Below are 24,521 nucleotides of genomic sequence, written 5' to 3'. Positions count from 1 at the left end.
AACTTGGCAACTCTACTGTGCCGATGGTGGAAGCGATTGCTTTACATGATAGCCTTGTTACTGGTAAGGAAAGAGGTTTCAAGCTCATTGAAGTCGAGGGAGATTCCAAATTTGTTATTGATGCAGTCAACGGAGTTTCCCATCCACCTTGGAGATTGCGGAAGATTATCCAATATATTACGACCATTGCTTCAACTTTCTCCACTATCACATTAGACATGTTCTTCGTGAGGCAAATTTTGCTGCTGATTCGATTACTAATCTAGGCCACTTTCATTATAATAGTTTCATGTGGGTTGATAGGTTCCCACCTGTTGTTGCTAGAGCTATTTTGTTCTGTAAATTGTGGAGGTCCTCATGGCCTTCATCTTTAATCTATAGTCTTTTCATATATATAAAAAAAAATAATACTAAAACCGCATTGGTTTTAATCATGCTTAATTAAAAGCATCAAGCCACTATGCTGGCTCTTATCTGTAGGGAAAGGTGCAATGCCATCATTCAATTATATATGTTTTTCTAGACACATTTAACATCTATTGCCTCCATTTTGAATGAATGCTTCTTTTCTTGAAATTCAAGCAGAGAAATTTTCAACAGGGAGCACATACTTTACAAACACCAATGCTACTTCGCCGGCTTTGTGCAGCCCGCCCCTCCTTATAAATAGAGTAAATTACATATAAGGATATAACTTCCTTCAACTTGTGCAACTGTTGGTGATCATTGGGGATTGGTATTTTCCTGCAGCCTAAGGCAAATGTTTTGCCCTCCCAAGTCTGCACACTTGAATTTAATCTGTCATCACCCAGGCATGCTAAGCAACCTTTTGCCTCTGGCCTCTACCACACACTGATATAGTACGTGCATTAAATTCAAAGAAGATTCAAATAGCCATACTAAATGAATTATGGCCAGATATTAGACTCTTTTCTTCATAATCATATACATGCAGTGTATGAACACACACACACACACACATATATATATATATATATAAGAAATATCTAGAGTTCTTCATGCTAGCCTGCAAGGCGAATATATATCAAAGCCACTTCGCTGGCTAAACTTGATGCCAAGGTTATATGCATATACATGCATACACATGTATTTCGCCAGTGCCATATGCTTAGCGTGTCGAATGCCTCTCAGGCCAAAAACGAAGGCCTCTTCTGTATATTAGCAAGTTCAAGCCACTGTTAGGCAAGAACACGATTTTTTCATTCTCCGCAATGCACAAACTTGAAACTCTTTTTTGTTTATCTTTTATTCATTTTATTTTTATTTTGTGATTTTGAAAGAAAACTAAAGACAAAAATGATGCAAACTAGAAGCGAAGAAAGATTACTACAGAAAAACTATAAACCAAAAAACTGCAGCTTATTGGAAGCGAAGAAAGATTATACATACCAAAGCAAGTTTAGCTAACCTTCAGAAGGCCATGGAGGAGGCCATTTATGCTTCACTCCAAATTTTGATGCTTTGAAATTTTTAGAAGGGAACACCTTTTTAATTGAACTCTTAGGCAAAGAATGAAGATGCTTTGTGCCAAGAAATTGAAAACTCGGCTCGTAGGACACGTCACCTTGCCCCCCAAGTACCTTTGTTGATTGGTTAAGCATGACCTTCAGTTGTACCTTTGGAGATGAAGATGAGCATAGATTGGCTTTGTTGCCAATTACTATGTCATAGAACATGCACTAGGCCAATAACCTCAACATACAACACTTTTTACACAACGAATTTTTTTTTTCATTATGTGATTGTGGAAACTGAATCATACAACAGGTATAAGAAACTCGCATTGTATAAGGCTGTTACAATTAAAAAAAATTTAGCTAGAGTCTTATTCCACAACACTTAGAAGAAGGTTTCGTTGTGTGGATGAAAAAATAATGGGCAGCACATTTCCCTCCTACCTTCACTCAAATTTGGCTCCAAATTCTACCTAACATGCACTGCTTTTGTACTACATAGCACAACAGTATAGTTATCTCTGTTGTATGAGTTAGCTTGTAAATCGTCATACAACAGTTTTTTTCTTTGTGTTGTCCAAGGGAGGAAGATATATTGCCAAGATTTTGAGGCATCCAAAATGTCATTCATTCCCCCAAAAGGAACAAATTTTGATGAAATGTAGGTTACGTATATATACTCTTACAACGTAGTTACTTATTTTGTGTTGTCTGAATAAGAAATATATATATATATATATATATATATATATTCCTAGAGCCAAAATTGGTACTTTAATTGCACATAGGTGGGAAGCTTCCCTCCTTGCTTCTTTAGCTCAAATTTGATGTGTAGATAATCAGACAACATAACTTCATTTATGTGTTGTTTGAGTCATGAAAAAAAAAGTATAGTCCTTGGACCAGACAAATTAATCAGGCTTTTATTCCATCTCTCACTCCCACTTCGGCTGTTTCAACACTATTTTCAGACTAAAAAACTTCCACACTTCCCCTCTCTCTCATTTCACTACTCTCTCTGCGATTCTCTGAGTCACAAACCCTAACCCCTCTTTTCTTCAATCCCCGATTTTCGAATTTCCAAGATGCACTACGTCAATAATGGCATCAGACGACAGTTTTGGACTGTCGTCTGATGAGTCTGGGCGCTGTTGTTAAAGCCTGTGCCGTCTGATGGAATTATCAGACAACAGTAGTGAACTGTCGTCTGAGTAAATTTTACACAAGAGCGGCTACTTACATGACTGTTGTCTGAATACCAGAAAGAACAACAGCGCCATATATGGTTACTGTTGTCTCTATGAAGCTTCTACATCAAAGGATTAGTTTTTTTCTGTTGACTGGATTTAAACAACACAACAGACTACTTGAAATGGCGTTGGCTGTCCACTTTTGACACTATAGGTTTCTCTAAATAACTGTTGTTTGAGTTTTTATTGGACAATGGTTTTTGATGTAGTCTTGTTGTGCTAAGATGGTTCCAACAACAGTTTTTGCTATCATTTTAGATGTGTTTAACTCTCTCAGACAATTGTTTTTACTTAGTTGAGAGTGGTCTGAAAGTGACTCTTATGATGTACATTTTCTTTTATGGAAGAACAACAATCTTTATTAAATGAAACTAAGGATTACATGGGGCGATGCAATAGCATCGAAAGAAAGCAATAAAACTACGATGAACAACATTTGGACTTAATTATATAAATGTAACAATAGTTTCATATATGGGAAGCAGTCAGCTTGTAGGGCTTAGATGGGTCATCTTTGGGGAAAGCCTTCACTGCATGGTGTGCTCACTTTTCCTCTATGACAAGCAGCTCATGTCCTTGAAAGACATCCAAGGGATCTATGCCTGGGGTGCTAACACTTCCAGCGACACATTTGCCTTCTCTTTCATTTGGACAAACACAACATGTAAGAAAACGTGAACTAGCAGCAACATACAACCAGTACCTATTCACATGAGAGACACATTTTAGACAAAGCTTAAGTCTGGTATACTTATGAGAGAGCAACACATGAATGATTCTCATTTTGTTATGTTGTACCAACAAATTGCAGTTCACATTTTTTCTCCTATTTAGCGTGCAACAATATCTCATAACTCAATCTGACCATTTTTCAGGTTGGAAAATTAAATCAAACTTACCAATCATCATTTGAACCTGATAGAGTAGGAACCAGACTTTTTCCAAATCTCTAACAATGCCTTGTTCCTAGGATTCAACAGCCACCTGTAGCACCAGAAACTTGTATCAATGACAGATCCATGTGACTTCAATATGATAAAAAATCAAATAGATAAACGAGATTCATTTCCAATATCTTACTTGAGCAAATGCATAAGGAAACCCTGAGTACATTCATGCTGCTCAACCACCACAATAGATTGCACGACAGAGGCATTGCTAGCTGCAAGGAAAAGAACAACAGCATAGGTAGCTCCCAAAAGATTGATCAGGTCTTTTTGTTTGTTTATGTTGACAGGATACCTATTAGTCATCCTGTCAGGAAAATGTAAATGACATACGGGTTTAAACAGAAAAAGAAAAAAGAAGCAGCAATGATATTGACAAGGTACTTTATCTTTTCTAGATGCATGACCCCATAATTTATATATTGAAATCCATTGAATTAGATTACTGCAAGTAGTCCTTCTAAAGTTAACTAGAGAAAAATTATTATCATTTTTCTCTCTGGATACTTTCCTTAAATTGGAACCATCACCGAGTTTCAATGTTTTAATTGATCAAAACTTAACAGTTAAATAGAATACTTTGGACTGAAAACTATGCCCTGATATTGAAAGTGAGATCAAACCAGTTTTAATATGTGAAGGATGATACATTGTTGGAGCTCCACTGTCGGCATTAGCTGCAGCTACCTTGGCAGCAGCCTTTTCGTTGTTTGTAGCGCTAACACGAGAGTCTACAACTCTTGTAAAACCAACATTTTCCTAATGTCCAAGACTACTTCAACACTAACATTTACAGAGGGCTTGTAGCAAAGTCATTTTCTCTCACATCCATAATTTTATGATAATTTAGCGGATGCCCAGATGAAGACTGGGTCTACTAAAAGGCAAACACAAATAAATTTCAGAAATTTCAATTTGATGACTAAATTTCAATTTAGCAGATGCCCAGATAAAGACATGGGTCTACTAAAGGCTGCACAGTTCCTGTTCCAAATTTCAAACCAAAACATTCATATACAAGGCTAACAGAAACATAGTCAATAAAACCAACGAGATAAACAATGAGCGACTACTGAAACCAAAGTTCACTTCTAATTTGACCTGAAACTACAAGTGAGCCAAGGAATTGACAAACTGAAGAATAAAGAAAAGAGAAGAGGGATAGGGAATTGTACAGGAAGGGGCAGAGTCGAACCTGAGTTCGGCATTGATCTTGTTGTCGTCGGTCTCGTCCTTGATGAAATCGAAGAAGCACTGGGCCGAGAACTCATAAATCGTGTCGATCATCATCAACGTCATCGAGGATGCCGTCGTGTAAGGTTCCTCCATCGCCGGCGGCATTTGGTGTCTAAGAAATCCTTCTGGTCTAAATGTGCGTGTGTGTGTGTGTGTGAGAGAGAGAGAGAGAGAATGTGTGTGAGGAGAGAGAAGAGAATTGGGATTAATGAGAGAGAGTACTGGAGATGAGTATAAGTATGGTGAATTTTGGCCAAGTGTTAAAACGATGTCGTGTTATTCATCGAAATGGAGGGAGTTGAAAAATTGAATTTTGGCTGAGTGAAGAAATTCAATTAGGGCAGCAGCGTTTAAAAACTTAGACAACAAAAACGCACACGATTATTGTCTGAAGGAGAGTTGCACAACAGTCATAGAAAAACTATTGTCTGAATATATAGTCAGACAACATCAAATACTAACATTATATGAATAATAATCGCACAACAGACACAAGAAAAACTATTGTCTCAAGATATAATCAAACAACATCAAATATTAACATTATCTGAATAATAATCGCACAACAGACATGGAAAAACTATTGTCTGAATTAAATTACTCAGACAACATCAAAATGCCACCATTGTCTGAATAATAGTTGCACAATAGAGAAGTAATAACTATTGTGTGATTAAAAACAACCAGACAACATATTTTCTCAACTATTGTGCTAATCAACCTTGAACAACATCAACGAAATAACTATTGTCTGAATTGTGGATTCAGACAACATAAAAAAAAACAATCATTGTCTAGTTTATAATTGCACTGTTGTCTGATTCAAAAATTTAGACGACAGAATAATTTTTGCTGTCGTCCCAAAGTATCAGACAACAGTTAAAATTTTTGCAGTTGTCTGAAGCATGTTGTTTGATGCCATTATTGACGTAGTGATGCGTGAGATTCTCCTCTCTTTACTTTCTTGACTTGAGATTAGGGTTCCATTTGTGAAGGAGGATTTCAAGGGTTCTGCATATTGAAAGAGAAGGTTTTTCAATCTGCTGGTTCTTCTCTTTCTCTCTCGACAAAAGATCCCAGCGACTTTCTTCATCCAACCAAGACCCTAAATCCCAGCGACTTCCATGGGTAAGCTCTTCCCCATCAAACAAAACCCTAGATCTGTTTATGACTTCATCCGATAATCCACCATTTCAAAGTTTTGATCTTTTGGTCGACTCAAATTGGAATCAGATTGATACATTCAAGCTCAGAGAGAATGCAAAGCAAGGCTCCACTTGTCTCCTGCAATATTTTCCAATCCTAGATTTCGACTCTGTTAGTCTCAATGTTCGCACCTTCGCCTCAATCTAGGTTGCTAGATGGTTGGTTCTATTTGGTCTTTCAATTTTCAGATTTTGATTAACCCTAAATTGGAAAAACTTGGTTTTGAATTTTGGGGTTGGATGCAGGTTGTGGCAGGATTCGGAGATTTAAATTTCTTGTTTACTTGCAGCTATCTCCAGTAAGTTCAAATTTTCTATCTTCTCAAACCCATTCATTCTGTTTCAACCTTTCCAAGAGTTTGGGTATGATTTGTCGTAAATTTGGTTTAGGTGCCTAGTTTTGCTGAAATATAAAGTGGGTGTTAGCATTTGGATTGGGTTTTTCGTATGTAGCAGATGATTGGCTTTATTAGCTACTGAAATCTAAGACTTGAGGTAGGGAAAGCAAACTTTTCTTTATAGCTTTGATTCTAATTTGGTATGTAATTGGTGTGATTGGTTTGGAATGTTTTCCCCTCCGATTTTTCTTAAGTGCAATTTGACAAGCATAGTTAGCTTGTCAAACTGAAATTTTATTGAGTTTCCATTAATATTTCAGGGTAACAAGTATCCTTGTACTGTATGTTTTAGTTTTGATACAAAACTAGCCTTTGAGTATCCTTGTTGGAACTCTTTGAAGTGTGCACCATAGACTATGTCCTTTTCCTTGTTAAATCCCTTCTTATCAAGTTTAATTGCAGTAATGACTCTTAGATTTTGTTATATCATCTAAAGTGTCTTATTGAAAATCTTATCTATATGTCTACCTTGTTTCATAGTAGTGCTTTGTGATTTCAAATGAAGCTTTATATGGCTGCACTTGAGTTTATTTCTTATCCCATTCTTGTTGTCTGTTCATGTTCATAGTTCATTCATACATGAACTGTGGAATCAACTGTGGATGGTATGTCATCAATTGACTCAACTATGTAATCAAATTAAGATTTATTTATTGATCACTTCTCTTAATTTTTATTAATATATTCTTGCTGATATGTCTTGATTATGACTAGCTCCTCCTCCTCCTCCTCTTGATGAAAAGACACAGGAAATACAAGTTACATCCCCTCCAAACCTCATAAGTTAAATCCACAAGCTGCTGGCTTATTAATATTTGGGCCGCATATAAGGTAGCCCTTCTATGTTATTTGGGTTAGTTTTTTTTTTCTCTCTAAATTGTACGTAATAGATTCACAATCATAAAGCTAAGAAATGTTAATTCAAAATGTTATCCCTTCCATGGTACAAAAGCTGGTGTTTTAACCAGACTTGCATATTTACATATTTCAAAAGTAAAATTTTTCCTGGTATTACTATATATAAGTTCTTCAGATGTATCATCATCATCTGCTGTTGATCTGGGGGCTGCCACTGAAAGATTGGATGGTAAGAGAAGAAAAGAGTGACTGAAGTTGCCGTTGAAATGTAATCTTGAATATGATCAAACAGTAACACATAAGAAGCACTTTCCTCCCAACCCTATTTAATATCAAACCGACACAATAGCAGAAGTAATATTTTGGTCTTTATATGGCTGCACTTGAGTCTATTTCTTATCCCATTCTTGTTGTCCGTTCATGTTCATAGTTCATTCATACAAAGTTCTTCATATTAGTGTCTTTACCCCCCATAGGGATTTATATACCTGTGGTTAAAACAAAGTTGATGTTTGTTCTGTTTTCTACAAGTTAAACCAAAGCTTTTCAATTGTGAACTTTAATTGAAACAAACAAATTCAATGCTCTGCTTATTCTTACTATTATGATTTTCATAAGGGAACTGAATGCTTTGATTATTCTTAATTGAAACATGCACACGAACTAGTGTTATTGTCATTTACCTTATTAATTTTGTTCTCTTCTTACAAAGGTTTGCAGCTAAGAATTTATATATGTAGCTGCTGCACAAATATTCTTTTACTAAGTTGTTGAATAAGCTCATTTTCTACTAATGAAAGACTATATATGTTCTTTTCATTTTCATTTTTGTTCTCTTCCTACTAAGTTTTAATAGTATTGAAGTATCCTTAAAATCTGATGTTTACCCCATCTTTAATGTCGTATTGAAAAGCTGATTTCTTTATTTACCGATCCCTATATTGTCTTTGTAAATTTTTCATATTTGCTTCTTGTAATTGAAGAAGCATTCCTTAGCTTTTTTTTTTTTTTTCTTGGTTTAAGCTTCTTTGAATCGGAAATAAGTCTCATGTCCTTGTGCTGCTCGTTCAAACTTATGTAGGCCCCTGCTTTGTAAATTATAATCCTTATCAGTCTATGAGGATTCATAATTCTTGCTCTTTTGTCATGTCTTGTCTATTTGCATGTCTTGTGGTGTTTGATGGCTAAAGACACGATTTTCTATACTAGCCATAAAATGTCTTTACTGAACTTGTCCTAACCATTGAGTAATGCTATTATTGATCTTTTGGTTGTCAAGATACTGACTGAAATTCTCACGAAAGTCCCTTTTTCTTTTGGTTCATTATCATCTTACTAAAGTTACTTGATGATTTCACTACTAGAATAATGTCATTAGACATCGCCACTATTAAATCGGTTAGGATTGTACCTGATGTTAAAAAACATGTTAACATCAGTTTGTGAAAAAACTGATTTCTATTGTTATTATAGACATCAGTCACCAAATAAAACGATGAGAAAAGTTTCGTTCGAAAAATTTTCAAAAACGCGGAGGGACTAAGTTTGAAACTTTTGAGAAACGCGGGGACCAATTATTTCATTCCCCCACTTAGTATTTTTTTCCCTCTGTCTGAAATTATCGAACCCTAATAACTCTCACTTTCTGAAAACTCTCGAACCTTGTCAACCTCGTTCTCTCTCCAACCTGACCTGCCCCGATTCCCCGACCTCGTTCTCCAACCTGGCCTGAGCTCGTTGTCCTATCCGAGATGCTCAAGCTCCTTCTCCAACCCGAGCCTCTCGAGCTCCTTCTTCGACTCGAGCCACCTCGAGCTTGTTCTCCGATCTGACCTCGAGCTCCTTCTCCGACCTTACCACGAGCTCATTCTCCTACCCTCCCCCTTTATATACTGGCCTCCATTTCCTCCTCCTCCCTCCTCCTCACTTCTTCAGTGCACACAACTTGTTCGACGAAATTCCCCAGAGAGAGAGAGAGAGAGCCATGTATGTGGTGAAGAGAGACGGGCGCCAGGAGGCGGTCCATTTCGACAAGATTACGGCCCGGTTGAAGAAGCTCAGCTATGGGCTTAGCATCGAGCATTGCGACCCGGTTTTGGTGGCCCAGAAGGTCTACGCCGGAGTCTACAAGGGCATCACCACTAGCCAGCTTGATGAATTGGCTGCTGAGACCGCCGCCGCTATGACCGCCAACCACCCTGACTATGCCTGCGTAAGTCTATCCCTTGCTTCTGCATCTCTTATTGTGTTGATTTGACTATCGGTCTAGTTGTTGAGCTTCTATCTGTGTTTGTATCTGTGTGTTGAGAATTTTGATGTGTAATTGATGGTTGTAATTGATCTGTGAAAATTATGTGTGTATTGATTTGTGAATTGTGATCGAAAGAGCTCTCTGTTTTGTTCATAGTGAGATCATGAATTCTGAGAGTTCTAGAATTGATGTGAATTTGGTGCAGTTGGCGGCAAGGATTGTTGTTTCAAACCTACACAAGAACACTAAGAAGTCCTTTTCAGAGATGTGAGTTTTGTCGAGACTTTTTGCTAGTTTTTATCATTTGTTGTCTTTTGGTCTTTGTGTTGATGAGAGTGTGTGTGGTTGATGCAGGGTCAAAATTATGTACAACCATGTCAATGATAGATCTGGGCTAGAAGCTCCTCTGATTGCTGATGATGTTTATGAAATCATCATGAAGGTAATATCTTTCAGCAACTCTTGGTCATTTGACTTGGTGTTCTGGACTATAACTGTGGAATGATAGATACTGGAGTTGAAACAAAATAGACTTGTGATCTGAAATAGCTGATGTCAGTGCTTTTGTTTCTATTCAGAATGCGGTGTGTTTGGACAGTGAGATCATTTACGACCGAGACTTTGACTACGACTACTTTGGTTTCAAGACTCTTGAGAGGTCTTACCTCTTAAAGGTTCATGGGAAGGTTGTAGAAAGGCCTCAGCACATGCTAATGAGGGTTGCTGTTGGAATACACAAGAATGATATTGATTCTGTGACAACCAATTCATGATCCCTTTTATGCATCCAACACAGTGGCCGCACCACCCTCTGTACAGATGACCGCAATGGCCAACTAGCAGCAACAGGCCTTCATGTATCAACAACAGCAGATGATGATGATGGGCCAACAACAACCACAATCTTTGAATCCTTTTGGGAATCCTCATGGAGCACCTGCGCACCCCTATGGAGCAGGTATGCCTGTCCAAGCATACAATCCATACACGGGCCTTTTGTAGATGGGTATGTCCAAGGAAACACACACTTATTCATATACGGGAAAGAAAGGAACATGAGAAAAGTCAGTTTTAGAGGTTAAAGCATCACAAACTCGGAGGGGCAGGGATACAGTGACTTCATTCAATTTCTGGTTTAGTGACTTCATTCGATACTTCCAGTCTTCCATTTCTGGGTTTTTTGTTTGAACTTCACTGCATTTGCAGGGATACAGGGCAGTCTTGCTATTAAAACTGTGGAACTTCAGGACTCGGGTTGGTTCTGCTATATTGGGTTACCTACTCATATTCAGAGTTAATTATTAATTACTCTGGCGTTGGTTTTAATCTTATACTCTGTTCGTCAGTTTTCTTGTTCTAAATCTGTTCCTTGTTTTGGCATTTCATCATATTAATCTTGCATTTTGCGGTTATAAGTGGATGATTCAGTTTGTTGTTGGTTTTGAGTTTGGGTTTATATGCTACATATTCACAATTCAAACAAATAGATTTGAAATTTTCATGCTTGCAACTAAGATGACCTATGTTTATGTAGGCACAAGTGGGAGGTGAGTGCACACATACATCAATAGTTTCCTCTTTGCAGATATGCTGTTGTGGTGATCAAGCAATAAAAAAGGTTTCTTTAACAAGGCCACGTACCAAAGCAAGGTTAGCTAACATAACAACCAGGTATGTCTACTGTGGGGTTCATATTCATGCTTTTGTCTTCTTTTCTATATAGTATTGTAGTTTGTTCAAATATTCATGTGGTGGATATAAGCTTAATTCATTTCATTTGTTTCATGGAACAGTAAGTATACCTTGGAGAGAATATTTGCAAACCAGCTACTCGAATGTGCAAAAGATCAATTATCATTTAGGGCCGTGGTTAGGGACCTGAAACTCAGATCGATCTCCAATGCTGCAAATTGTTCTCATGTCATAAATACAAATTCTTGGTTTGGCAGTGGTCATGTTTGGCCACACAGGGCAATACCAAAAGTACTAATTTTTGCATCCTGTCATCAAGTGCTATTTTCCAAGTGCAGCAGCAGCACTGTGTCTCAACGAAGGTTGGTTTAATATTTCAGCTCTTTATATGTTTTAATGAGTAGAATGAAATATGCAATACACATCCTGAAAAGTGAAAAAGTGTTCCTAGGGTAGCCTTAGTACATACAGGAATATAATTTTCTCAGTTATTTTTTTCTTTTCATTGCCTATTGAGGGTTTTGTTCATTGCTTGCCCTCCCAATGTTTGTTGTCTTCTTAATCATCTACAGTTAAGTATATATTGCTTGAATTGGTTATAGGTGTATTCATTTGAGAGGTAACTTCTATCCTTGAAGAACAAGTGAACAACCAAGTGGTAAGCCACGAAGCTGCTTGAGTAGGTCTTACACTTTTGTTTTCTTTTGTTGTGCATTTTCAGGTTTGTGGTCAAATGGTTTGGAGGGTGATCAAGTATTTTCTGAGTTTATGGTTGGTTTTCGTTGTTTTTGTTAGATTAGAATTAGCCTACAAACTTTACAGTAAATTGGAGGACTATGCAATTAGTAATTGGCTTTGTAAATCAGGTGTTCTGTAAGGCAGAAATGGAGGAATGTATAGATTTGATAATGGAAGAATTAGAGAGAGTTTGTAAGAGTTAGTGAAAAAGTTTGTGAACCAGCTTTTATGATATGTAAAACGATAGTATATTCGGCAAACATTATAAGATTGTGACTATTACTCTTATCGCCTAAACCCGCAGCATCGCGCGGACGTACTTTCTAGTATGATGGCTAGATATAAAGTTGAAATCAGTTTTAACCATAAAAACTGATGTCTAGTAATACAGATACATCAGTTCCAAAATGAAAATCGATGTTACTGAAATATACAGACATCGATTTTTTGTCGAAAACGATATGTTACTGAGTACCAGACATCAGTTACAAAATGGAAATCGATATTACTAAAATATACAGACTGGAAATCGATGTTACTAAAATATACAGACATCGATTTTTTGTCGAAACCGATATGTTACTGAGTACCAGACATCAGTTCCAAAATGGAAATCGATGTTACTAAAAATATACAAACATCGATTTTTTGTCAAAAACGATATGTTACTGAGTACCAGACATCAGTTCCAAAATGGGAACTGATGTCTGTAACAGTATCAGTCATCGGTTCTTAAATCAATAACGATGTTAAAACGCAAACTTGTGTTGTGTAATCTATATTTCTTTAAGCATTAAATACAATAAAATGTGGGTTTAACAATAGTAAAACATGTAAGTTTGTTATCATTTAAACCTATTTACATCGATTTATAATTAGGAACCGATGTCTACACGAATACTAGACATCGGCTAAAAACCGATGTCTGCATTTTCCGGATCTTTCTCATCACCCACAAAGACATCGGTCGGGTTTTTGTTTCTCATCGGTTTTTGGCCGATGTCTGGGGCCATAATTCTAGTAGTGTTTTGGAAACTAGATATAGCTTTTACTCATTAGTTTATGATTCATTGTACTTGAAGGTAGTTCAATTCTGCTCTTTTGTTTGACTGTAAACTTAGATGTTTACGGTGTGCAGGAAATTGAAAGAACTTTTTGTTTCTGGGGAGCACAAATGTTTCCAAAGATTGACTGGAATACTATTGCAGTTGAGATTATTGATATGCTAGGTATTTGAAAACAGAGAGATAAAGTCATTTATATGAGATTTGGAAGTGACCTTGCATTATGACTCAGAGTCATACCAAGGCTGTAAGAGAGGTTTATATTTTTTAGTTATTTGTAAATGATGCACAATGTCTATAGGAGTCTGAAGGTTTTTTTTTCCTCTTTTCCAGACTCCACTTGTTCTAATTTTTGGTCCTGCCATATGTGATATGTCCAGAATAGATGATATGGTGATAACTCCCAAGGGTTTGAGAAAAGGGTGGTTTCACAGGTAGTTCTATTATTTTCTTTTTTGTTCTCTGTTTAGTTTATATACGAGTATCTTTTTTTCAGTCAAGAAGTATCTGTTTAGTTTATATACTAGTATCTGGTGCAGTCATAGTTTAGTTAGCCTAAAGGCTGATCAAGGTGACCAAGTCTTTTGCTTTGGTGTACTTACTGTTCAATTTGTGTGATCATGTAGGATGCTCTACTTGTTTTCAATTTGTCTGTGCTTACAAGGACATTGAAAGCTTGGATGAAGTGAAGAAGAGGTTCAAGGAAGAGTAGCTGTTCAGCCTTTAGTAATATTGTTCTCAATGTTGTTCTTGTGTTTTAATGTATGAATGATTGAGAAATACTATGTTTATGGTACATTTAATGCTTTAATGTATGGATTGGAGTACTTGAATTGATGAATTGCATTCAGATTTCTTTCTAATATAGATCAATACTATTATTTAGATAACAATGGAGTATTAATTATGCAAAATTCGGATTACATAATAATCAAGCAACAATTCACACAACAGACTTCTTATAACACACTAAAATTTAGTTGTGTGAAATTAAATCATACGACAATTATAGTCTACAAACTGAAGTGGGAAGAGCAATCACACAACAGTAAAATTCAAAGGCATGTTGTCTGACGAGCTTAACCAACAACGGTTTGAAAATAAGTTTTGTTGTCTGAAGCATGCACTTGCCGCGCATAGTATGGATGCGCAGCACCTGTTCCTGGCATCTGCTGAGGGAAGGCACAACGTTGATAACAAATAAACCATTGAGTGTTTGTGTTTCATACAACGGCTTTCCACTGTTGTGCCATTTTTATTCACACAACGCTCTGATACACAACGGAGATCGTCCAAATCACACAATGATTTTGGCCTGTTGTCTGTTAGCTTTTTTTGGCTTAGTGATGGTCTTTCTAGAATTAGCCACAGATTAGCTATTATAGATGACCACTTGTTGGTCGAAAATTGGTTCCGTGTCAAGATTGAACTTGGGGTCACCAAATCCTTCTTTACAAATAGGCATATCAAATAATGAGAATGTTCGAAAATTTTGATTGCCTCTATACTCTTTCCAGGCATCATATTGAGATGCCTTTATAACTGTTTCAGTACTATCATAGACAAATTTCTTTTGCAAGAAATTTGGAGCTGGATAGTTGTAAGCAAGAGTTAACTTGCACTAATGATACTCTAATTTATAGTCGCGAAGGACAAATTGACCACTAGAATTATTGTTCCCGCCACTCTTGGAAGGTGGGTTGCAGATGTGTCTTCCATGTATGTCAAAGCCACCACCTGGCCTTGAAGCACAGATGAATTTCAAGTTGAATTGATTAATGAAGCCACATATTGGCTTATAACTTAATTGATAATTAAGTTGGTCATGACCTTGACCATCTTTGCCATGAAAACCACTTGATTGATAAATGAGTTGACCATTTTGATCACTTTCTTGACCATGGTAGGGTCCAATAACATCGATATTATCACCCTCTTGAATAAAGTCGTATGGTAGCCCTTTCTTTCTTATAATTAAGAGGTTGATCTTTCTGATGATATTTAAGCATCTCTCGGCTATCCAACTCATCTTCTCGTTGATCATAGGAATGAACATGGGCTACATCTTGCCCCCCATGTATCTGACTAGTATCCACGTATATGGCTGGATCAGTAGAGAAATCAGATATTTGTTCAGAGACAATTGTATTGTCAGAAGAACCATTTTGTTGATCATCTTCTCCATAAGCAACTTCTGTGTAAGGTTGTGACTCACCAGTGGACAAGCTAATTTCATCTTCCAAAACGGACTGGTCTGGACGAAGGTTTTTGCCCTTAGATTGATCGCCACTAATAGGCAATTCAATCTTAGAAACACCATCTTCACGCGTAACTACTTGACTTTCCAAGAAGTTTTCTTGCTTCGTGTTGATGGCGTCGACCTCACCATGCTATGAATCCACCTGAGTAGCTATGCTTTCTATTATTACAGCTAGACTGGCGTCCTTGCGCAAGGTCGTGAATTCAGATGCGGTGTTTGCAATAAACTGAGCAGCCTGTTTGAGTCTGGTCGTGAGAAGCTCTTGCACGAGCCTCAACGGGCTATCTCTTTCTTCCATCCGCTTTTCCATGATATCGAGCTGTTGTAGATACCTAGCACCAGCTGTGTTAGCACTGACGACTTTACTGATCTCAACTCCTTTGCTCGAATTAGCCATCGTGCTTGTCTGCGAGTCTAGAGTAATTTTGCAGACACTTCTTCCTTGAAAAGACCACGACATGCTTCATTATTATGTTGCTTGTAATTAGAGGTCTTGTGTTTTGGGAAGTTTAGGAATTTACACTTCTTTCTCAGAAAGACCACGATAGGCATCACTTTTGGAATTTCTTTTGGTGAAGATTTTCCCCTGGCATCCCAATGACGGTGAACAAAAAAAGACTCTAGTGCGGTCCCACTCGGCGTGCCAAAATGTTTGGCTATTTCCTGGTTTGGGCTAGCCAACTGTATCTTTTGATGTGCGAGCATGCCAACACCGAGGGTGTAGTCGTCGAGGCGTAACTTAACCTGACTTCTTACCAAACATTGTGGACAAGGAGAGCACCAACCTAGCTTGTCACAGGGTTCTTTTATCTGCCTTGCGGAAAAGGACTTTTGTCTTGCGGATAAGGACTTGGGGTGTGATCTCTTACGTCACCGAGTCGATACTTAGTTTTGTAGACTAAGCAGAGAAATCACCGGGAAGTAGGAGAAAACAGAAGGCTGCTAAAGCGTGATCTTTAGCTTCGCTGAGTTGCAAGGGGGTTACCCTGGCTTCACTGGTTCAACTGATGTTAAGGGTAGGTTGCTCCAGAGAGACTTTGATAATCGTTGAGATTAGTTGATTGAGAGGTTGTCTTTGTATTTCGCCTTTAGCCTATATATATAGATATTCTCAGGTGCGGACGTCCGTACCTAAGTAAAAAGTACATATTTCCATTTTCCCCCCTTTCCGATCACACATTTAGATCTTAACCATTCAGTTTTTAGGTCCTAATGTATAGATCATCTCTGCAAAATTGTCAAACCGGAACTTTTCGTATTCATTGTTGTAAATTGCAGTTTTGAATGTCTTAACGATCACCAATTTGGCTGAAATTTTGCAGAGATGATCTATACATTAGGATCTAAAAACTGAACTATTAAGATCTAAATGTGTGATCGGAAAGGGGGGGGAATGGAAATCCGTACCTAATCCTTAGGTACAGACGTCTGCAACCAAGAACTCCTGTATATATATATGTATGTATGTATGTATGTATGTATGTATGTATGTATGTATGTATGTATGTATGTATGTATGTATGTATATTACTTACTGCATATTCACCTTCCTAATAGGATTGCAATACTATATTTTAGACCACAATTATTAGCATTAGATCAAATCAAAACTCTTATTAGTCTTGATAACTATCGTAGGCAATAAAAAATTGCCTCTGTGACGTAGCAATATTGTAGGCAACGTAATTGCCTCTTAGGAAACAACTTCTGGGCATGCACATCTATCCTTGTGAAATACAATTAAGGAGTTCATCTGTTCACGCCTAACATGCCTTACCCGTGCAATCGTTGATTACTTGCATGCACATATATTGCCCACGTAATCTGAGCCATGAAGCTTGCATAATTATCTTCCAGTTTTGCACAATTTTGACAATCAAGCAACTCACCATTAATTATCAAATCCTTGATAATTACCATTAAATCAATGAATATCTAAATTTGTCTTTAGATTGCTTGATCTCCAAGTAGGCTATATTTAGCCTCTAAACAATATATTCCGAACTTGCCAGAAATATAGAACTTGGGCCACAGATATTAGCTCGGATTCCCTGAGACACCCCTTGTCAGAAAAAATATTAATTTTAGGTTCAAACAATATGAGCATTTTGTGTAGAGTTATCTTAATTCCTTGTTCTATTGCAATTCTTCAATGGCGGAGGAGCTGAGGTATACCTGAGGCTATGATTTGGCCTCAAAGAAGCAGCAGAGCTTCATTCAGGACTCGCTAGTGGAGCTAGAGAGGGAGAGGGAGTTGGCAGATTAGTGAAGAAGAAGACGATTAGCGCATGCAGAGGTGACTTTTTTACGATCAGTGTTCTAAAAATGCCGCCTAGGAGGTGCCTAGGCACTGGGCGGCTACTTCCTGACTCACCTACTGTGTAATTGGTGGCTTTGGGCGGTCATAATTTGAACGAGCGCTTGGGCGACCTAGGCGGGTGTCTGAACCGTCTGGGCGGCTGTAGGTAGGCGCTGGCTGTTTTGCAGAGAGGCTGGAGAATCGGAAGCTACAGAGAATAACGGCGTAGATCTCGACGAGCTCTCTGAGTTTTCTTTGAATACCCAGACGGTGGACACCGATACATTTTGTCTGATGCAATCTGTCGGTTTTGAATGTTCTATTCAAGGTTTTAAATTTCTCCGAAATTGCCAAAATTTCCGTAATTTTGAAGTACTGAAACAAAATTCATATACTATATCATTTCCGTCAGAAGTTTCCCGAAATTTTCCGAAATTTTCCATACATTTCCACGAAATTCTTAATTTCTGAAATATCTACACACAATATATATTTAAAAATTCACATCGAAATTTTGTTCGAAATTTTCTCTAAAATTTCTGTTAAATTTTTATGTCACCTACTCACCTACAATGAATTTTTACTTCATACTTTTATAGAAAAAATATGAAATTTTTATTTTTATTTTTTGGCAATCAAGTTGAATACAACAAAAAACCTTTTTGTTTTATCTGCTACAAAGTTGAATGCTCCAACCATAACATGATTTCCTTTTGGCTTCTCAAATATTATATGCTTCATACACTATAACATCATATTAGGTAATTCCACAATATCTTATATATGGATTGCCTATGGAAAAGAAACAACACGTACACATACAATAACCATGTGATGAAGTACGAAAATCATTTCCAAAATTCATGTACTTGGGAGCAGTATTGTATGATACTAAATGAAACCAGTTCAACCAGCTAGATTAAACCACATCGTAGTAGCTTTTATATTCCTTTTGTTGTACTTGTTCATTTTCATTCACGGGGTTTTGGTTTTACGTGCCCCGCTCCACCCCCTTGTAATTTTCTAATTATTAAAAAAAGTAAATCATATTTACATTATCAATATACAACACATTATCAATACACATAGATAAAAACACTAGTTTAGCAACCTACTACAGTACTAGTTAATTACTCGTCCATATAAAATATCATAATTCTATTATAAATGTATAATTTTAGAGATGTTACATTGTAAATAGGTTTATTATAGGTTAGTTTAGTCTATGTAAAAGTTTCATTCAAAAATATCATTTTATAAATGCAATTAATTTGATTTCTTTATTTTTAACCGAAATTTCCACCGAAATCGAAATTTTCTCCTAAATTTCCTTAAATTTGAAGTACCGAAACCGAAATTTGAACGTTCCAGACTATTAAGAACCACCAGTTGGTCGCAGAGGAACTAGTCTTTCCAACTTCCAAGACGGTTTTGCTGGTGTCCATGTAAATTTGTTGAGTTTGTATTGACTAGGATTACGGAAACCATCAGGTCATGTTTGACTTGCATTGGTATCCGTTAATAAAATATTTGTTTTAGAATATTCTTATTTATAAATTATAATAAGTATTTATATTATCCTTTTAAGCCTATATATATATATATATATATATATAATTATTATATATACTGGTAGTACCCGTGCAATGCTGCGGGTTTTTTTTTTCCCTCAAACTTTGTCAGTAATATAGTTACAATTATAAGAGAGAAAATGTTAAGCTAATAAACGTTAATTGAAAGTGATATATCTTTACACATTACAAATGGTGTTTGAATTAGACTTGTATATCTTCACAAATGAAATTTTTTAGGAAAAGTTGGTACTTTAACCGAGCTCATATATCTACTTTTTTCAAAAGATGGTCATTCTAACCAAACTTGTTCTTTATGTACAAATTACAAAATTTGTTAGTTGTCATCAAAATATTTTACGTTCATACTTCGAACCAATGAATCTACATAAATTCTTTAAACGTTTCTTCAGTTAGATCATATATCGACTGTTGTTAACGCTTCATCTGTGTTGATGAGTTCATTAGTTTCTACATGTAGTGAGCTGACACTAAAAGATTGGGTAGTAAGATAAGGAACAAAGGAATGAAACTGCAGAGCACATATAATCTTAATATCACCAATCATGTTAAGGACAGTAATATATTAACATATGGAATATAAGAATGAAGGTAATTAGATTGTGCATCAAACTTCCTGCCAAATGAAAGAGAGCACACTGAGCATGCAAGGAAAAAAAAATGTAATCAAACAATCGAATAAATGAGGATTAGGACATGCAAGTTTTTTCGTTGTTTCGATGGATTAGAGCAGCACAAAGAAATGTGAACCAATGCAAATGGTATCAAGTACTATAGGCAATGTGTGACGAATCATGCTTAAACTTTTTTTTTTCATGCCTCCTTTTCAGGGGGTCACTTGTATCGAGGCAATACTAAAAGTAAAGGTCATGTGCCACTGAAAGTAAGCTTTGCAATATTCACTTCACAACACCAAATCTTTTTTCCAGATGCAAATGACCACCAAAACAATCAAATGTTATAGTAAATATATCCCCAGTTCCTAAAGTGTGGAGAGGTATACCAAAACAAAAACAAGCCCTTTTAGAGTTATCTAAAACTGTTCTGTCCAACATACAAACACGGACTCTTCTAAAACAATGAGATTAACAACTTCACAAAAAGTAGGATTAAATTCACAGCAGCTGCAGCTACGTTATTGGATTAGAACATGAATCATTGAGTTTCGTCGACCCATTGGTTCGCAAGCCGATGGATTTCATGTATGTAGCTAACTAACTATATATATAGGCATATGATTGGTATATATACACATCAAAACTTATTTGCCTAGCTACACACATAGATGCATTACATGACTGATGTCAAATGCATATATTCACATTTTGAAATTTAATCTCAAGTCAAGTATGTATTCATTGAGGGATTTTTACAAACAGTTGGAGCTCATGAGACTTTCTAGCAAAACAACAATCACCCACAGATTTTAATCCGTGTGTAATAAGATTTTCTCACACGGATTTCAGTGCGTGATAGCTTTTACCTACCGTACACGCACAGATTGAGTTACCGTGTGGTTTGGAGGGGGGGTAATACTCATCTCACACAGATTATGTTGTCCGTGCCAATATTAGATGTGGGCCCCACTATCTCTCCATAAATATGAATTACCGTAATAGAATGCAATCCGTGTGAACAACTCTATTTCACATGGATTTCTGTGTTAAATATGTAAACTCTATTTCACACTGATTTTTGTGTGAAATACAATTCATATTGATTTCTGTGTCAAAACCTATAACTTATTGACACGCATTTCTATAGGTAATCCCTGTACTCTAACTCGCACTAATTTCAGTGTGTAAGAGTGACAGCATTTAAAAAAAAATTATTTCTGCTAATTAATTTGCAACCTGAACATAATAATACTTTTATTTATCTACAATAAATATACTTCAAATACTTCAAATAAAGTGAACAAATCCACAACTCAATCGAAAATATTAAACTTTGCATTCATAGCAAGATGTTATTTACATTCCTAGCAAAATACATTTCATACCAAAGTAAATTCTTGGATTACAAAAAACAAGGCTGCTTTCTAGAATACATTGTTATTGAAGGTGGAATATCACTAAGATTTCCCCCCTTTAACAACATAATCCTTGTCCAAGAATAATTTCCATCAAAATGCTTTGAGGACTAACTCAAAGTAGACAAAAACATAACCATCAAACCAGCTAATGGTAAGTGAAACCAACCCTTTCAGTTCAGCAGCGAATCTGGAACAGTTTGAGGCATTTCGGGTCGATACCCATCATTGATGGCTGGGGTTGGTATCACAAGTCTACTGTATTGTGCGTGGACTGATGCAAGCTGTGTCATTTGGTCCTATCCCAGCAGTAGAAATGGTTCAGAAAACAACAGAAGGCACGACTGTATGTCATGATCCTATCCCAGCAGTAAACTAGACAGTATCATATTTTTGTCAAATGCAGTAGCACCTCAAGTGATGTGGACCTCCACAGGGGAATACTAATGCACCCTTTCGAAAAAAAATGTAATCTGCTTGGTTGACCTGAATAGTGTTATGGCTGCGAACTTTGGTTGTGATAATTTTAAGCTCCAGCATAATTTTAATTTAGCTGAACCATCAAATATGGAAGGAATCCAGTGAATAAATAGTTTGGATCCTGCATGATAAGAATCAGGTTAGTTAAATGATTTGTAACTGAAGCAACAGATAACTGGAAATATTGATTGGACTTGGATAGATCAACTAAACTATGAAGCACAACAGCGATTGTACAATGTAAATGTACTACAGGACAGTGGTATATGTGAAATGACATGTCAACATATAATTTGCCGTCTGGTGAGGCAGCCTTAGAAATCTTCCATGCAAATGAGGTATTCATATGGTAGATTTGTACTTTGGAAAAGAAAGATTAGATGGGAATCTTCACATATAAAATCTAAAACTTTTGCACCCATAAGTTTCATATAAGCATTGTTAATACATTAGTTTGATCATCAATTTCCAATCTTTCACTGGCTATCACAGGTCCAGCATCCAATGCTAAGGAAAGCAATATAGCTTAGTTATGCAATCGACTCTTCAAACTCAGTTGGCTCAGCATCCTTATCCTTATGAATCTTCTTCCTTGAAGTAAACATCTTGACAAACCTGACTACAGAAACAAACAAAAATGTAGTTAACATTGTGCAAGGTGTTGATTATCTCTAGGCCAGGCTCTAGAGAGATAAAGACCATTAATCCCAAACACAAAGCAGAGCTTGAAACTCTCAATCACAAACAGCAAATGAAATCTAAGATGCAAATATAGACTCAAATAACTTTATCACCAATCTAATGCTTCTTCCCAGACAAACCTAAGACAAAACCAACCTAGCACATACTACAACCATGGATTTTTAAGTGAAGCTTGTGATTTTTGTAGGTTCAGAAAAAAAAACTGAGATGCATTTCATACGCTTAGGGAAATGGAGAGTGGCATGAAGTGAATTGAATGTATATATGGAAGATGATGGTTTTGAGAATTGAATATACCTAGAGAGGAATTGAGAGTTGGAGAGATAGATCTGCTTAGAGATTCAAACCCCTGTAACAATTAGTGTGGAACTGCAAATAGACACCAAAAAATGTATTGAACATTTAAGCCAAATGATAATTCAAATAAAAGTATAGCTATTAGATTATGACAAAATTCCCTTGTCCTATATGTCTAACAGTAATTATCCAACAAATTTAGGCATGCAAGTTATTGTAACATTCATTCATAGGACGTACCTATGATCAAGAGTTCTGCAGTCACAGTCCTTACACAAGTAATACGAGTATGGGACTAATTGCAAGTAGCGGACCTGCGTAAATCAAATTCAAATATGTTGTTGGATGACCAAGAAACCTTGATTATAGTCAATATATCTCTCCAACACGATTCTGAAGGGGCGTGCTGCTTAGAGCCTATTTATATGTAGACTCTAAAGCAAGAACATCTTTTGCAGTATTGCAACGCCTAGATTTTATGTAATGTGCCTATGTTTGAACAAGATGTCAGGCAGTAAAAGTTAGCAGAACATAATTAAACAAAGTCTGGAGGGAAATCAAAGAAAAAAAGGATGAACAAAGCAATTTAATGGATGCAATTTCCACATCCACAATTGACTAAAAGATGCTGGTTATTATTCCCGTTATTTGAAGATAGACATTAATTTATTTACCCCCATATTCATACTATCAGAACAATTATGACACACCTCATCCAAAATGGTTCAAAGGGAGAGATAGGATGACTGGGCAGAGATACCCTAACAATGGCGTCAATTAAGCCACAATTTCACAGACCCAGCTTGACATCGGAGATCCAGTTGGAGGGTTCCATTCAAGAAAGGAGATGAGCTCGAGAAGAGGGTTTCAAAGTCAAAAATAGGGAAATTAGGGTTTTGAATCGATGAATTACTAACCCTTATTTTCTGATTCGAGCAGAGGAGCTGGGCTTGTCGAACTGAATGGCACCTTCCAAGGGCATATTCTCATCGTCGACGAAGACGAGCTGGTTATTGTTTATCGGCGGTGGAGAAGGAAATGTCGAGGAATTGGAGAGTGGCTCTTGGAATTGACGACGGCTGATCTGCAATCGACACCTCTGCCGATGGCTTTTGCCAGCGTGAGGTTGAGGGATTTGGACGGGTTGGGTCTAGAAACGAATTTCCTTGGGGGTGAGAGGAGGCAGAATAAGAGTCATAAGAGGGAAAGGCTTATTTTTTGTTAAGAGAGGGATCCCTCTTCTTAAAAACTAGGGGTGGGCGCGGTTTGGTGCGGGTCGGTGTTGGGCCAAAATCATAACCGAACCACTTCATTCGTTTGTGCTATATTTAAAACCGCAATCGCATTTTAAAAACCTACACCACTTACTTCGGTTACACCGTTTTGTGGTGCGGTGCGGATCGGTTTCGGCTGTGTTCGACTTTCTATTTTTTCGCATATTTTCGACCAAAGTCAACAAATTTAGCTGTCCTAAAATGAGTAACCATTACTATCAAAATATCAACAAAATAAACCACTATAATCTATTCACTAAATCAAGTAATGAACATTTCAAATAAACCACTCTTTTAGGTGTGGAGCAACTGCTGCAGAAGGTGGTGGCGGAGGAAGCATAAGCGGTACGGCAACTTCACTCGTAGCAGTTGGTGTTGTTCCGGTGCTTGACCCAGTTGGTGTCGCATTGGGAGTTTGCGATGCTCCACTTCCCTAACAGTAAAATAAAAAACAGACTTGTAATCGAAACA

General features: G+C 36.8%; 1 protein-coding gene and 3 long non-coding RNA genes across 7 annotated transcripts; 2 read left to right on the top strand and 2 right to left on the bottom strand.

The window, feature by feature from the left end:
* Nucleotides 1-3,027: 3,027 nt before the first annotated feature.
* On the bottom strand, nucleotides 3,028-4,395 carry LOC112182589. The gene is made up of 3 exons (XR_002929511.2): nucleotides 3,806-4,395; nucleotides 3,625-3,709; nucleotides 3,028-3,428 (listed from the first exon to the last, which is right to left on the bottom strand). It is a non-coding gene; the product is annotated as an uncharacterized LOC112182589 (long non-coding RNA).
* Nucleotides 4,396-9,088: 4,693 nt separating this feature from the next.
* LOC112181485 (ribonucleoside-diphosphate reductase large subunit) lies at nucleotides 9,089-11,161 on the top strand. Its single transcript, XM_024319845.2, has 4 exons — nucleotides 9,089-9,581; nucleotides 9,826-9,887; nucleotides 9,975-10,062; nucleotides 10,199-11,161. The coding sequence occupies exons 1-4, from the start codon at nucleotides 9,354-9,356 to the stop codon at nucleotides 10,391-10,393; spliced, it is 573 nt and encodes a 190-aa protein (XP_024175613.1). The 5' UTR covers nucleotides 9,089-9,353; the 3' UTR covers nucleotides 10,394-11,161.
* A 366-nt stretch (nucleotides 11,162-11,527) lies between these two features.
* LOC121050993 lies at nucleotides 11,528-12,086 on the top strand. The gene is made up of 2 exons (XR_005804699.1): nucleotides 11,528-11,674; nucleotides 11,915-12,086. It is a non-coding gene; the product is annotated as an uncharacterized LOC121050993 (long non-coding RNA).
* A 9,109-nt stretch (nucleotides 12,087-21,195) lies between these two features.
* LOC112177841 lies at nucleotides 21,196-24,012 on the bottom strand. 4 transcript variants are annotated; one of them, XR_002927377.2, is made up of 5 exons: nucleotides 23,487-24,012; nucleotides 23,017-23,265; nucleotides 22,777-22,848; nucleotides 22,226-22,396; nucleotides 21,196-21,898 (listed from the first exon to the last, which is right to left on the bottom strand). It is a non-coding gene; the product is annotated as an uncharacterized LOC112177841 (long non-coding RNA). The 4 variants fall into 4 exon arrangements; XR_002927378.2 differs by having other exon boundaries at nucleotides 23,017-23,090; XR_005808491.1 differs by having other exon boundaries at nucleotides 23,694-24,012.
* Between the last annotated feature and the right edge of the window lie 509 nt (nucleotides 24,013-24,521).

Source organism: Rosa chinensis, chromosome 1 (genome assembly GCF_002994745.2).
Source record: "Rosa chinensis cultivar Old Blush chromosome 1, RchiOBHm-V2, whole genome shotgun sequence".
Lineage (NCBI taxonomy): Eukaryota > Viridiplantae > Streptophyta > Magnoliopsida > Rosales > Rosaceae > Rosa > Rosa chinensis.
The sequence above is the reverse complement of the archived record's forward strand: the minus strand, read 5'-3'. Positions and strand labels throughout refer to the sequence as shown.

Coding starts and splice junctions, on each gene's coding strand:
- LOC112181485 (XM_024319845.2), top strand. CDS start 9,354: ATGTATGTGGTGAAGAGAGACGGGCGCCAGGAGGCGGTCCATTTCGAC. Junction 9,582..9,825: donor ACCACCCTGACTATGCCTGC/GTAAGTCTATCC, acceptor AATTTGGTGCAG/TTGGCGGCAAGGATTGTTGT. Junction 9,888..9,974: donor AAGAAGTCCTTTTCAGAGAT/GTGAGTTTTGTC, acceptor TGGTTGATGCAG/GGTCAAAATTATGTACAACC.